The sequence below is a fragment of the Lissotriton vulgaris genome, chromosome 5 (genome assembly GCF_964263255.1).
Source record: "Lissotriton vulgaris chromosome 5, aLisVul1.2, whole genome shotgun sequence".
Lineage (NCBI taxonomy): Eukaryota > Metazoa > Chordata > Amphibia > Caudata > Salamandridae > Lissotriton > Lissotriton vulgaris.
This window is the reverse complement of record NC_141693.1, coordinates 377,235,601-377,248,565: the sequence shown is the minus strand read 5'-3', so window position 1 is coordinate 377,248,565 and position 12,965 is coordinate 377,235,601. Positions and strand designations below refer to the sequence as shown.

The window sequence follows — 12,965 nt, the reverse complement described above, 5'->3', positions numbered from 1 at the left end:
TTTAAACTTGAATTTAGCTGGATATCTTATAAATTGAAACGTTCACTTGCCCAACTGTATTTTTGGACAAGGTCATAGTGGTGAATGTGATATTTTATAATTAAGACACAAAGTCAAAATTGTGTCTCTTAGGACCTCATTATGTGTTAATTTGGGGAGGACTATTACAGGCTGTTACCAGCGCCATCTTCCTGAGCTATTCATGAGATCTGCTGGAACGCTTCAATCAGAGATTAAAAGTCCAGGTGGGAGTTAGGGCCACAATGAGGAATTATATTTTCAATAACCCAGAATTACAGATTCCCCAGTAATTCTTCAGTTCTTAGAAAGCCCTCATGGCGCAACTCGCAAAGGGCTGTTTTTTTCCCAAGGTGGCATCAAAATAGTGAGAAGTGTGTGAACAAATCGGGCAACTATCAAAGCTACTTGTAATAAGGGACTAAATACGTTTCTCTGCATTGGCTTAAACGTTTACGGTCTCTGCAATCGCGAGCTTGGTTTTGTTTACCCAACATTTGATTGCACAGAATGCTATAATAAAATCCTTCTAAAGACGTAGCGTAAAACAGTTAGGTTACCGATTATATTCACTGGCACATTCACACGATTTTAAAGGGATATCGGTGTATTAATGAGTAAACAGAACTGGCTTTCGTTCATTAAAAACGGGTGACTTACCCGTATAATTTCCCTTTGTGCATTGCAAACTGTCACTTCCGGCCATTGGCCACCCCAGTTTGCTGACACAACATGTTAACAATGCGCGTGCGAGCACCCTGCCAGAGTATGTCAAAAGGTCAATGACAGAGAAAAATCACCTGGCCCTACCTGAGCTCTGGGTTATCAATCTCAATGGAGATCGTGTGCTGGATGTTGTAAGGGTTTTTCAGAGCAAATTCAAAGAATTCCGCGGTGCCCAGTGTAGCATAGACATTGTAATTTGAGGTAATAGCCTGACTCAGCATATTTGAGATACTCTCGGCTTTGGTCCGCTCTCGGTACGCGTCAATGATCTGCAAGTCTCGCGAGTGCTGAAGGCGCTCCTCACGTCGAGCCTGTAAGGGTACAAAACATGTATGAATATCACGCTATAAGGACATTTTCTGCATGATGCACAAAATGGCTTCATTTCAAGAAATGAATGACAGGAAGTAGAAGCCTTGTCATAATTGAACATGTATTTCACATTATCTCTAAAAAAGTTACTTGCCTTCAGGAACGATGTTTCTGGTTGATACAGAACTTTCCTGCAGATTCTCCTTATGTCTACACACTAGACATCGCTGAAAAGCTGCACATCCGAAGTGCAAGAACAGGGGAAAGAGCCTTCTCCTACAACGCGGCCAAGAACTGGAACGAACTCCCTATCGACATGAGACGCAGCCCCTCCCTGAACACCTTCAGGAAGGCCCTCAAGACCTGGCTCGTCAACTGAATGGAACTGATGTCCCCCCATCCCCAGCGCCTTGAGACCCAACAGGTGAGTAGTGCGCTTTCAATTTCCTGATTGATTGATTGAGACACCCAAGTGGATCTGGAAACGTTATCCCTAGTAATAACACTCCAACGTTGCTAGGTAGTGCCTTGCGTCTTCAGCTGCGACTCCCCCCGCTGGATGTGACAACATTGGAGCATATTACGTGCCAACCGGTGCCCTGGAATCAGCTCCTGTAACTTTTTCCATGTCCTTGAAGAGGAGAGGAACTGAGAAAGCATCTATAACAGGCACATACGTTTGCACACCTTAAAATCTTAGTATTCGTGGCACTAACTAATTTAGAGATGGGAGAAAAGAGGAGGAAGGTCAGCTAGGAGTCTGCAGGAAGATTATGCATTAACCAGAAATATCATTACAAAAGTAATTCACTTTTTTGCCTGAGAGATAAATATTCTTGCAGATTCATAACCTTATGAATGAGTCCTGAAGGAAAACGGATCAAGGGGTGGGACTGAGTAGTGGTGATTATTTGAATCGCAGCCAATGAAAATGTGCGCTGATATTGTTGTTCTAGACTATGTCCACACCTTCAGGTGCGAGGCTTACTCACTGATCAGATGTGACAGTGCGTAGAACTCTAAATTGGGATTTTTTTGGGAGAGTGAAAAGAAACTACTCCACAGAACAGAGAGGTGGGAGAGTAGTGAGGAATTGTGTTTTGAATATCCACCAGAAAGAGTTTTACTGATTGTAAGCAAATTGTTCTTCTGATGGATAGCTCTAACTGCTAATTCCTCATCTTGTGAATAGATACAAAGTCTGCCGTCTTCAGCCGTCTTCAGCCCGGGGGTGGTGATGGACGGAGCATCTGAATCAATCAAACACTCACACCCAGTCAAAAGATCTGGGTTTAATCCATCACCGTTCAAGCTTCCGAGTGTGGCAGGGTATGCTCAGACGTGAGTCCCTTGCTCACTTTGCCACTGGATTCAAGCAAGCCGGGCTGAAGACGGCTGGAATGCCAGAAACCGGTCCTCGGAAGCTTGTTTCCGGTCCAGGGAAGACATGGCTTGGCAGTTCGGGCTGGACTGTTCCCATGAGGCACAGGGTCAGACTGATTTGCATATAGCCATGTCTGAACTGGGGTGGCAGAGTGGGCTAAAGAACGGTGATGGATTAAACCCAGATCTTTTGACTGGGTGTGAGTGTTTGATTGATTCAGATGCTCCGTCCATCACCAACCCCTTTTGTACCGCTTAAGTATGGGGAGGCATGGATTGAGTGCTGGTTGCTGGGGGCGCAAGTGCGCTGGACGTCAGCACGCTCGTAGCGTCCACTTGACTGCGTCATTACGCGTCCCCCTACCAGCCATTCGTATCATAGTTTCAAGGGCACGTGATCGTGTTTGTCAGAGGAAAGCTAGTGTGCTAACCAGTTATTCAAACTCAATTTTCATATTAAGACAAAGATTCTCCATGATCCTATGTGCAAGGATAGAGACGTGGTAAAAGCCAGGGCAAAGGGAAAGCAGGACAGAGCGTGACAGAGACAGGACATTGAAAGGAAACATTTTAAACTCAGTTGTGTTTCAGGGACACATACGAGGTTGTTAAAAAGTTATAAAAGGTAAGTTATGAAATGCTGCCTCCTGAATGAGTGACAGAAGGGCCCTCAATTCGGAATTTTAGTGATTATGAAAGGGCTAACGTAGTTAGTTCACCATCGCCGGTCAAAGATGTATTGATAAAGTACAGTTTTATCAGTAAAGGGGAAAGGTTATGACAAAACAACTAGGGGTAGAACATATCCATAGGTGAATGGAGCAGGGATTTCATAGAGGGTGGGACAGATGAAGGTGTAGACTACTTCTTGAGTACAGTGCCCCAAGGAACATTGTCAGTGAGCCCAAAACTATCAGTTTCCAGGCGATAGACCCATCTCTGTTCTTTCTCGAACAGGGCCTGGTGGATATTGCGGCCTGTGTGCACTTGTTCAATCACTGTCCATTTCAGATTGTCTGTGGAATGTTTTACTTGGATGGAGTGTTCACTGAGTTTAGTCGTGATTCTACCACACCGGACGTGGCTCCTGTGTTCACACACGCGTTGTTTGACCTTTCATGTGGTCATCCCCACATAATTCAGCCCGCACGGACACGTGATTAAATACACAACATTGGCTAAATTGCAATTTGTGTGGGAGAGTTGTGACCATGTTTTCCCGGGTTCAAGTTCGAGTGTTTTCGCGTGTTTCGTCATATGGCATATACTACAGCTAGAGCAAGGATAATGGCCAGTAATTTTCGGTAGACCCCAGGATGTGGTGATGGATGGGGGTTCCAGCGATTGTTGTGCCCTGGGTCGTGTGTGCACCAGTGAGTCCCTGAGACTACGACTTTTTTTTAAAGAAAAAAGCGTTTTTTCCCATCTCCTATTGTTACTGGTTAGGATGCTCCAATGTTTATTTATCACCCTCTTCACTGTGTTTGAAGCAGTACTGTAAGTGGTGACGCAGGTCAATGGAATCCCTTTGTCTTCCTTGGGGGTGACTTCTAAGAGAGCCTCCCTGAGTTGGTGACGGGCCCTTTTGTAGCTTTTGCTCAGTATTTTCGCAGGGTAGCCGCGACTCTGCAGTCTAGAGGTTAAGTTAGTGGACTGGGTGCGGAAATCAGTCAGGTTACGGCAATTTCACCTGATTCGTAGGAATAGCCCATATGGCAGATTTTCACTGAGTGGCCTGGGGTGGACACTGGTGAATTCCAAGAGATTATTCTTAGCCGTGGGCTTATAGTGGGTCTTGGTGGTAAAGACCCTGTCGCCTTTGGATATGATCACGTCCTGAAAGACCACCTCCTGGTGGTCAAAGGTGTGCGTGAACCTCAGGTTGTGGTCCAGATTGTTGATCCATTGTAGAAAGTTTATCAGGTTATCCTCGGATCACTTCAATATCACGAGGACAACATCTATGTACCTCTTCCATAAGGTTATGGAAGAGGCAAACGGGTTGGTGGCATCAAGGATGTATCTGCACTCGAAATCATGTACGTAAAGGCCTGCCACGCTTGGGGCAAAAGTGCTGCCCATTGAAGTACCAGTGGTTTGGAGGTACAGGGTGTCTTAGTACTCGAAATAGTTGCGTTTGAGTGCTAAGGTGGCACATTTATGATGAAATCCTTGGAAGTCTGGTAAACCCAGGTGGTGTCCCCCAGAGCTTGCCCCAGGACCATGATGGTGTCATCCTGGGGGATACTGGTGTAAAGACTCTCTATGTCGAGAGTGACGCGGATGGTCGGGGTCTCGTCAAAGGTCATGTTCTCTAAGAGTTGCAGGAGGGACTTGGTGTCTTTGAGGTAAGTGGAAGTCTGTTGAATGAGGGGTTTCAAAAATAAATCACAATAGCTGAACAGTGGCTCTAGGATGGAGCCAATGTCGGATACTATCGGTTGTCCTGGTGGGGGGTTTTCCCTTTGTGTGTCTTAGGCAAGGTGTAAAAGTAAGGGATCACATCATCACCCTCACTCAGGAAAGCTGCCTCATTGCGGGTGATGAGGCTTCAGCCTCCTTTACCATCACTTTTAATGTCTCTCCTCAGTTCAACTGATGGGTCTCTGGTCAAAGGGGTGTAATTTCTTCTGTCATCTAGAAGACGTTTGCACTTCAGTTCGTAATCCTTGGTGTTTTGAATTACTACTCCGCCCCTTTATCCGCAGGTTTTATAGTAGTCGCGGTGTTGGCTTGGAGATCCTATAGAGCTATGAATTCTTGCTTGGTCATGTTCTTGTATGTGCTGTTATCCTCAAAGGCTGCAATATCGTTGAAGACAGCTTGTCCAAAGCGGTTCTTCAGAAGACACCCCATGAGTGGGCGGAGTGAAGGAAGATTTCAGCCTCAGTCCTGTATTGGTGGGGCCATCTGGACAATCAGTCGTCTCCTTGCCTTCAAAGTATGCCTTAAATTCTGCCAGTTCGCAGTGTAATTTGAATTTATCAAGGCGAGCTGTGGGAACAAAGCCTAATCCCTTTTCAAGGACCGGTATCTCCACCGGAGAAAGTGACACCTGAGAGAGGTTGATTATTAGACTCATAGCTCTGACAAGTGCTTTCCTTAGATAACACATTTGTGGTGTTTAAAATTAAATCATGTGTGAAAAAACATGCATGCAAAAACATGACGGAAACTAATACCAGTGCAATGACGAATCAACGTGATAATACACTTACGATGTATGTGCTGTAGAAACAGGAATCTCTTGGCAACGGGAAAAACCAGTATGCCACTTTCGCAATGAACAGTGAAAAGTTGCCACTTTGTTGCCTAAAGTTTCCAGTACCCATTTACAACTGTTGTCCTCGAGACAGCCTTCTGCCCTCCTGAAGAGAGATGAGAAAGGCTTTCAGGGAGAGAAACAAAGGAGCTGCTGAGAGTATATGTGGGACCTCCTCATGGCAGGTTTGGGTGTAAACCCAAAAGACGGAAAGCAATCTTTGAAGGTAGTCACACATGGAAGGGACTGCTCTTTTGTTATAGCAGACAGGGAAGGAGGAGCTATTGTCAAAGAGGTTATTCGTGGACTTATAGCCCCCAGGTAGCTGCACCTGTGTATTGGGATAGGGAGCTTCACACACCAAGAGAAGGGTTGAGCCACATTGGGAGTGGGAAGAATAGTGTATTCTGGGCTACCTAAATGCCAGACTTCGCAGCAAGTCATCATCAGATCCTCAGGTGGGAGTTGACCTGGTAACTCATTGGCTGGTCAGTCACCACATCCCCCTAGGCTTGTAGTGGCCATAAAAGTAGAACCCCTGGCTCCCAGACCTGAGATCATGTCTGGACTTGAGAGAGGACTTAAGAAGGACGACCCGGCTGTTCCCTGGACGTTGCAAACAAAGGCTGCACCAAAGGCTGGACTGGCTGCTGCATATTGGGCTAGCAAAGAAATGACTATGTCTTTTGGTGTCCCGCTCCAGGGAGCATTATCCCAGAGCCCCACGAGAGCCAGTGACTCCAAGAGTCAGTTGGCTGACTCCTTGTTCAAGTCACAGTGCCATAAAAGCAGATAAGCCTGCTCCTCTTAGCATCCAGCACCATGAAGCCTGATCGCCCCTGCACATCTAGATGCAGCCTGGGAGATCGAGTCTAGCCCCTCAAAAGTTGCACCCAATTCTGCTGGACTGCAAGTTAAAGTGAACCGCTGGTTTTGCTGTAACCAGAGATCAGTAGACCAGTAGCAACTGAGTTAGTGCTGGACTTCACTTGGACTTCGTGGGACATCGACAACTGAGGCCGAAGTCACTCTTTTTTTGGATCAAGGGGTGGCCACACAAAGACCTTCCCAGCACTGGCTCAACATCCTGCATCCCCTCTATTGATGTCTATGGCGGTTTGCCACAGACCCTGTAACTGGACTGGAGACTGCTTTTATTGGGATGTAACTGTTCAACTGGATCTTTTTGGTATTTGTGACTGACTAACTGTTTCCTTAAAGCAGTTTTCAAGTTATTTGTCGTGGCTAACACTATACCGCGAGTCACAGAAGATTTGAATGCTTTATTGCATAAAGTGAAAAGCTGTGATTTATTGTTTCTTTAAAAATCCATCTCTCTAGAACCCTCCTTGATATTTTGTAATTGAGGTGTCTATTTAAATATAAAAATGCAACATATTCTTATAAAAAAATGTTAGATTTTTATTGTGTTGTGTTTTCTTCTTATCTGACTGTTTTGGTACTTCTTAATACTTGACACTGAATACGTTGATCTACACCTATACAGGACTGAGGTGCAGTTTTACAAATAAGTCTGACTGGACCTGATACAGAGTACTAACATTATTACATGCTGAGAATAAGCCACTTTATGTACAGGCAGGGTGCATGGTATTTAAAAGTAGGACATATAATGTATAACATGCCCTTACAGAGGAAAAAGCCCTCAGAGCTATTTTTACTGTAGCAGGAGTCTCATATGAAAGTATTGGGATACAACATTAATTGTAATATTTGCTAATACCACTTAGGAAACAGCTTTGGAGTTCACATTTGGGCTTTTAAAAATATTTATTAAATGCAGAGAAGGGCTCTGTGGGATTGTTTACAATAAATCACAAAGTGCTGCAGAAATTGGTGGGAACCTTTACACCATTAGCTAGGGAGTGGCCAGGAGTTTCTCCCACGCACTGTCTGGCACTGTGCATAATTGTGGCACCAAAGTACCGTCCTCACCTCACTTCTAGCAATGAGAAAGAACAGAAGAGGACTGGAACTGCCGTCTGTAACCATAGAAGAGCATTGAATACTAGACCTGTTCTCCCTCTTGTATCTAAAACTAAGACATGGACATCAGGTCATAAGGCTTACTTCTTGCTTGGGCCACAGAGACCACAAGCTACAAGAAGCTGGTTCCGGTATTTCCAGGTGACTAGTTCCAACTAGACCTGCCATGGACCCTGACGTTGGCCTCTGCTGGAGTGAGGCTTGACCCTCAAGTGCTGTCCCCAAGGTTCAGGACCCTTGGCTGGTACCTATGTGTAATCTTCCTAACAAATCCTAAAGCTTAGAACTCATAAACCTTTTGCTCTGAGAACCGACGGGGGACGGTGACCAAGTTGATCAGACGAAGGTGCACCACCACTGTGTCAAAGATTAAGGTTGCTTCTGCTGCATTCTTCTCAAAAGCAGCAAATCTGATTCAACAAGACCTCATTGAGAAGGTGTCCGGCGTCATGAAGCCCTTTTCCGTTACAGCCTGCAGCCTTGCCCCACTGAATGAACCTGAGCTCCAAAAAGGTGAATACGTCCGAAAGTAGAAATGTTTACTGGGCAAAGGTGCAAAAAATATCCGGCTGGTGATGCACTTTCTCTGATCGGGAAATCAAAGTTCTCCCTCTCCAAGCTTTCAAAATTCAACAGCTTCACTAAGACCAGCAGCTATCTGATGATGCAGAGCCCTCTTCGGCCACAGCAAGCTGCCTTGCCCCTTTGAGGATTTTGGACTTCCATTCCAGAAACTAAGTCCGAAGGTAAAACTTTTCACCAGGAAAAACCTGGTTCTTGTATTCGACCAACTTTCCATTGCTGTTGACCTTAAACCTTATCCTTGCTACGGGCAAGCACAGCCGAATACATTTGGTTGGTGCTTAACACTTTTTGAGCTAGTCTGAACCTTAAATTTTGACATTTCATAACTACTTATTGATGTGTTTTTGTTCTAGAATTTTTAAATATATTAATATTTACTCTATTTTTCTAAATTGGTTTGGGATTTTTCTTGTGTTGTGTTTATGACTATATTACAGTTTCTGTTCTGCATAAATACTTTACACAGTGCTTATAAGTTAAGCATGTCTGCTCAGTGCTATAGCTACCAGGGAATTAGAGCAGGTGAATTTAGTGACTTTAGTGGTTCACCCTGACAAGGACAGTGATTATTATTTGAGGTGAGTACTCACCCTGCTCAACTAATGTCACAATTTCTTACAATCGTCATTCCCAGCGGTGGCAAGCTTTGGTCAGTCAGAACAAAAAAGACACTGCAGGAGTAGGCAGTGTAAGGACTGGGTGCCCGGTAGTGGATACGGAGCATAACCTCCGTCTGGGGCGGGCATTGATACCAGATTCTCCTCTAGCAATGGTGGCATCTGCATTGGGGTTGGTTGAGGGGGGACAGGCATGGGTCTTAGAGCCAATGTGGAAGTCTGCATCTGAGTCAGTGCTGAGACCAAAACAGGTCCAAGCAAGAGCAAGGGGTTGAGGTAGAACAGAGGATGGATCTGACAGGATTAATCCAATGGAGGTCCCCTGTGGATCCTTGAAGCCCTACAGCAGGAGAGTGCCAAAGATACACGGCAGAATGAAAGCCTGAAAGGCCACAACCTGCTGTGGCATCGCCAATGGCTTGGGAAAATTAGGGCACATTGTGATCAGTTGCAGAATTGACTCCTCAATCAGAGATCGAAAGAAAGATCAGTTGGCATGTTAATGCCCTTGTGACTCCTCTATAGATGGAGAGTGGCGGGATGGAATGGAGTCCCACTTCACATTCTTGTGCTTCCGATTGGACTTTGAATTATCGGACAACTTCGACCACTAAGCTTTATCATAGAGGAGGCATCCAGAGCGGGTCAGAGCCCTGGACTTGGAGTGAGAGTGATACTTATGCAAGGCCAGTGACTTCTTTCTGTGTTCGGGAACATATAACTTTGCTTCATGGTCATGGATCCCCTTCAGGGGCATGAGTGCACACTCATCACACCACTTTGAATTGTGCCTGAACCAAACCCCAAAGACCAACATCTCTTTTCTGGAGTCACAGCATGACTTTAAGCCTGCAGTTTAAGAGAGGATATCATTCACTTGCACAATGGATTTTGTTTTTGGTGTAGTCAAAGACTGACTAAAGTGTGAGCTGAGATCTGGATCTAGGATAGAAGGCACAGATCGAAATGAATTGACATTGGTGCTTAGGGGTGGTGCTTATATGCTGCCCTGCTCCGTTACTTCAGGGTGGAACAAAGCTTATGTGGAGTAGCATGGAACCACCTAGCAGCGGATAGGGGAAATGCTATGGAAAGTTTACGGATCCAGTCTGGCATCTGGGAATATTCTAGAGGTGAGGAATTTCTGGATAGAAGTATCCATCAGACATTTTTAGCATGGCCTTTAGAAAACCAGCTTCATGAGAAGAGCATGATATGCACTAAGGGGAAGAACGGCCTGTAGCCTCTTTCTCAAAACACACACGCGTCTTAAGGACAAACTCCACCTACAATAAAAAAGTTATCAGAGACATTACCTTTTGTAAAAACTTGGGTGCTCTAAAATGTATAAATATTGATAATCACCAGTTATTCGAAGTTAAGAAAATGCAGTAAAAAACTTCTGGAATTCACAAGAAAACCCACTGAAAATGGGAAACCATATTCATGATTCATCATTAAGAAGTTGTAGTTTACTGGGCAGTAGTGGTAAATCTAGACTTTTAAAATTCCTGGTTCCCAACAAGCCTGACCCCTTGGAGTACTCAGATCTAGGTAGGAGGAGGATGTGGGGATTCTGACGGATGACGAATGGGCTGATGCGAAAATGGCCTCAAGGATACTCCTGATCTCAACGCTTCTTTGCTTGGTTCAATTGAAGTATTTCAATAAGATTTAATATTCTCCAGAGCGCCTTTGGCGCATGAGCTGGTCCATTGACCCAGTGTGTTTATGATGTAAGCGCACCCCAAGTAACCTTTATCACACTACATGGACTTTTCCCGGGGTTCAGGCGTACTGGAGGGCGATAAACATACATGGGGTGGGTGGTAGGTTTCCCTTTGGCCCTTGACCCCAAAATTGCCCTGCTGGGGATCATAGGCTCTGTGGGTGACGTTAGAGCAATCTTCTCCTTGCTCGCTATGGCTATGGCATATATGGTGGCCAAAAAGGTTCTTGCTAGACATTGGAGGAGTGCGCAGGCTCTGTTCATACACAGGTGGGTTCGAGTAATGGACTCTTGCGCAGCGCATGAAAAACTAGCCTATAAGGCACGGGTAATCCCCCAGAAATTCAACTGCACATGGGAGGTGTGGACTGAGAAACTGATGTAAATCCACTGAGACTTATGTTATTCTCTACCATACTGTGTGCACATGATATGGTGGCAGTAAAAGCTGTCATCTTTACTGTTGTGTGACTGTGTATATTCTCTGCAGCATTTTCGATGCATACACTGTGGCCCTCATGGCTTAGGCTTGACGTTTTTATTGTTTGTTCATGTATATAATAAACTCAATTAAAAGTGTTATAAAAAAATTGTATTGTTTCTGGTATTCCAAATTTACATAGCTCCATCAGTTCGGTTTAATGGCAAGACCTAGTTTCAATCATCTAAAGGTGAAGACAAAACAAAATGTAATAGCTAGATCTCCATTCTAGGTTGTCTAGGACTGAGGAAATTAGCTTAAGGAGGAGCAAAATATGTATAGAAAACGCTGCTGCCTACTTAGTTTCTCATGCACAAGCCCATGAATTCTCTTAAGCATAAGGAGCAACGTACTTTAGAAAAATCTCCTGATTCCAAATATCTGGGCTGAAAGAAATCCTAGATTTTGTCCCATCACAGGCTGCAAAATTCTCCAACGTTGTTCTGAAGCTCCAGGAGGGGTCAAAATACGTTTTTACATTCACTAATTATAAATCTCAGATTTCATAAATTATAGAATTGATGTAGAAACACACATGAGATCACAGATCGAAAAGTTTTGGAACTCCATGTAAAATGTATAAAAAAGCAGGCTTGGTTACTAAAAAGGAGATCCTCAATTAAATTTGAGCATGTTCTGAATTTGTGTAAGAATTATTTACAATTCATGCATAGTTAACACTGAGTGCTAGTAGAGAATTCCATCTGAAAAAAATCTAATAAAAATTGAAGCAGCCCCCTGGAAGTATTGTGTTGCTGGCACCAAATGAAGAAGGATGACATTACTGCTTTTTCACTAATTTCTAATCAGCATCTTAGACATAAATAAAACGTTACTTCCCTTCTGTAACAATCCTTCTCGTGGATACTCCGTCTACCTGCAATGTGTGACTTGCTGAATAATCCAAGGTATCAGACTATATCTGGAAACATCAAAGCTCTAAAATGCCTGTAGGGGCTGCTGGCACTGTATTGATGCCAAAAGTGACACCAGACTATGTCACCGAAGCACTTTAGCACCCACTCTGGATAACATCATCAATTTCCATTCATTTTAACTATTCCAGGCTCCCAAAATCTTTCCCCACTTCGCAGGACAGCCCCTAGCGACGTAGACCAATATTTCCCTGTACATGCACCAGTCCAAGTCCTCCATCCACCTCCCGATCTGGGGCGGCTGCTAGGCACCCCACAACTGTGCAATGTTACGCTTGGCAATCATACACGCCAGGGTCACCCACTGTCTCTCGTAAGCACTCAAATACATAGGCTCCCAGACATTTAAGACACACCTTCGAGCCTCCAGTGGAATCTCCATCCCCAACACCTCTCGCATCTTTTCATGAATTTTGACCCAATTTCCTGTATGTCTACACAGTGCCACAAAATATGCATGAAAGTTCCAAGCTCTCCGCACCCCCTCGGGCACCCTCCACTCTCCGTCCGACCCATGTGTACCAGCCGGGGCCCTGTGACATACGACCTATGAAGGATCTTTAGTTGCACAAGCCTAAGGCTCATTTGAATGGCCACTACCTTTGGGGAAGAAACTGCCTCCTTCCAGTCCTCATCATCTAATTCCAAGCCATCAGCCACCCATTGTGCCCTAGTTCCTGCCAGTGGGCCTCCCATGTTGTTAATAAGCATTTTGTATTTTAACAAAATAGTATTTTCCGGGAGGTGCCCATCCAACACTCGAACTTCCAGGGGAGAGGCACCCGGAAGTGCGGTGCCTCTGGGAACAAGGGCATGCCTAACTTGAAGGTATCGGTAATGCTCACGCTCCCGTAGATTATACTTTTCCTGGAGGGCACTGAACGTAAGTAATGTGTCCTTTCTCCCAGAT

The 12,965-nt window shown here is 44.7% G+C and overlaps 1 protein-coding gene across 1 annotated transcript in view; it reads right to left on the bottom strand.

Moving 5' to 3' along the window:
• NPHP4 (nephrocystin 4) overlaps positions 1 to 12,965 on the bottom strand; it is a 1,007,060-nt gene that overhangs the window by 228,409 nt on the left and 765,686 nt on the right. The window contains exon 21 of the mRNA XM_086921734.1: positions 829 to 1,055. Within this exon, the coding sequence (XP_086777860.1) occupies positions 829 to 1,055 (227 nt within the window). The remainder of the gene's footprint in view (positions 1 to 828; positions 1,056 to 12,965) is intronic.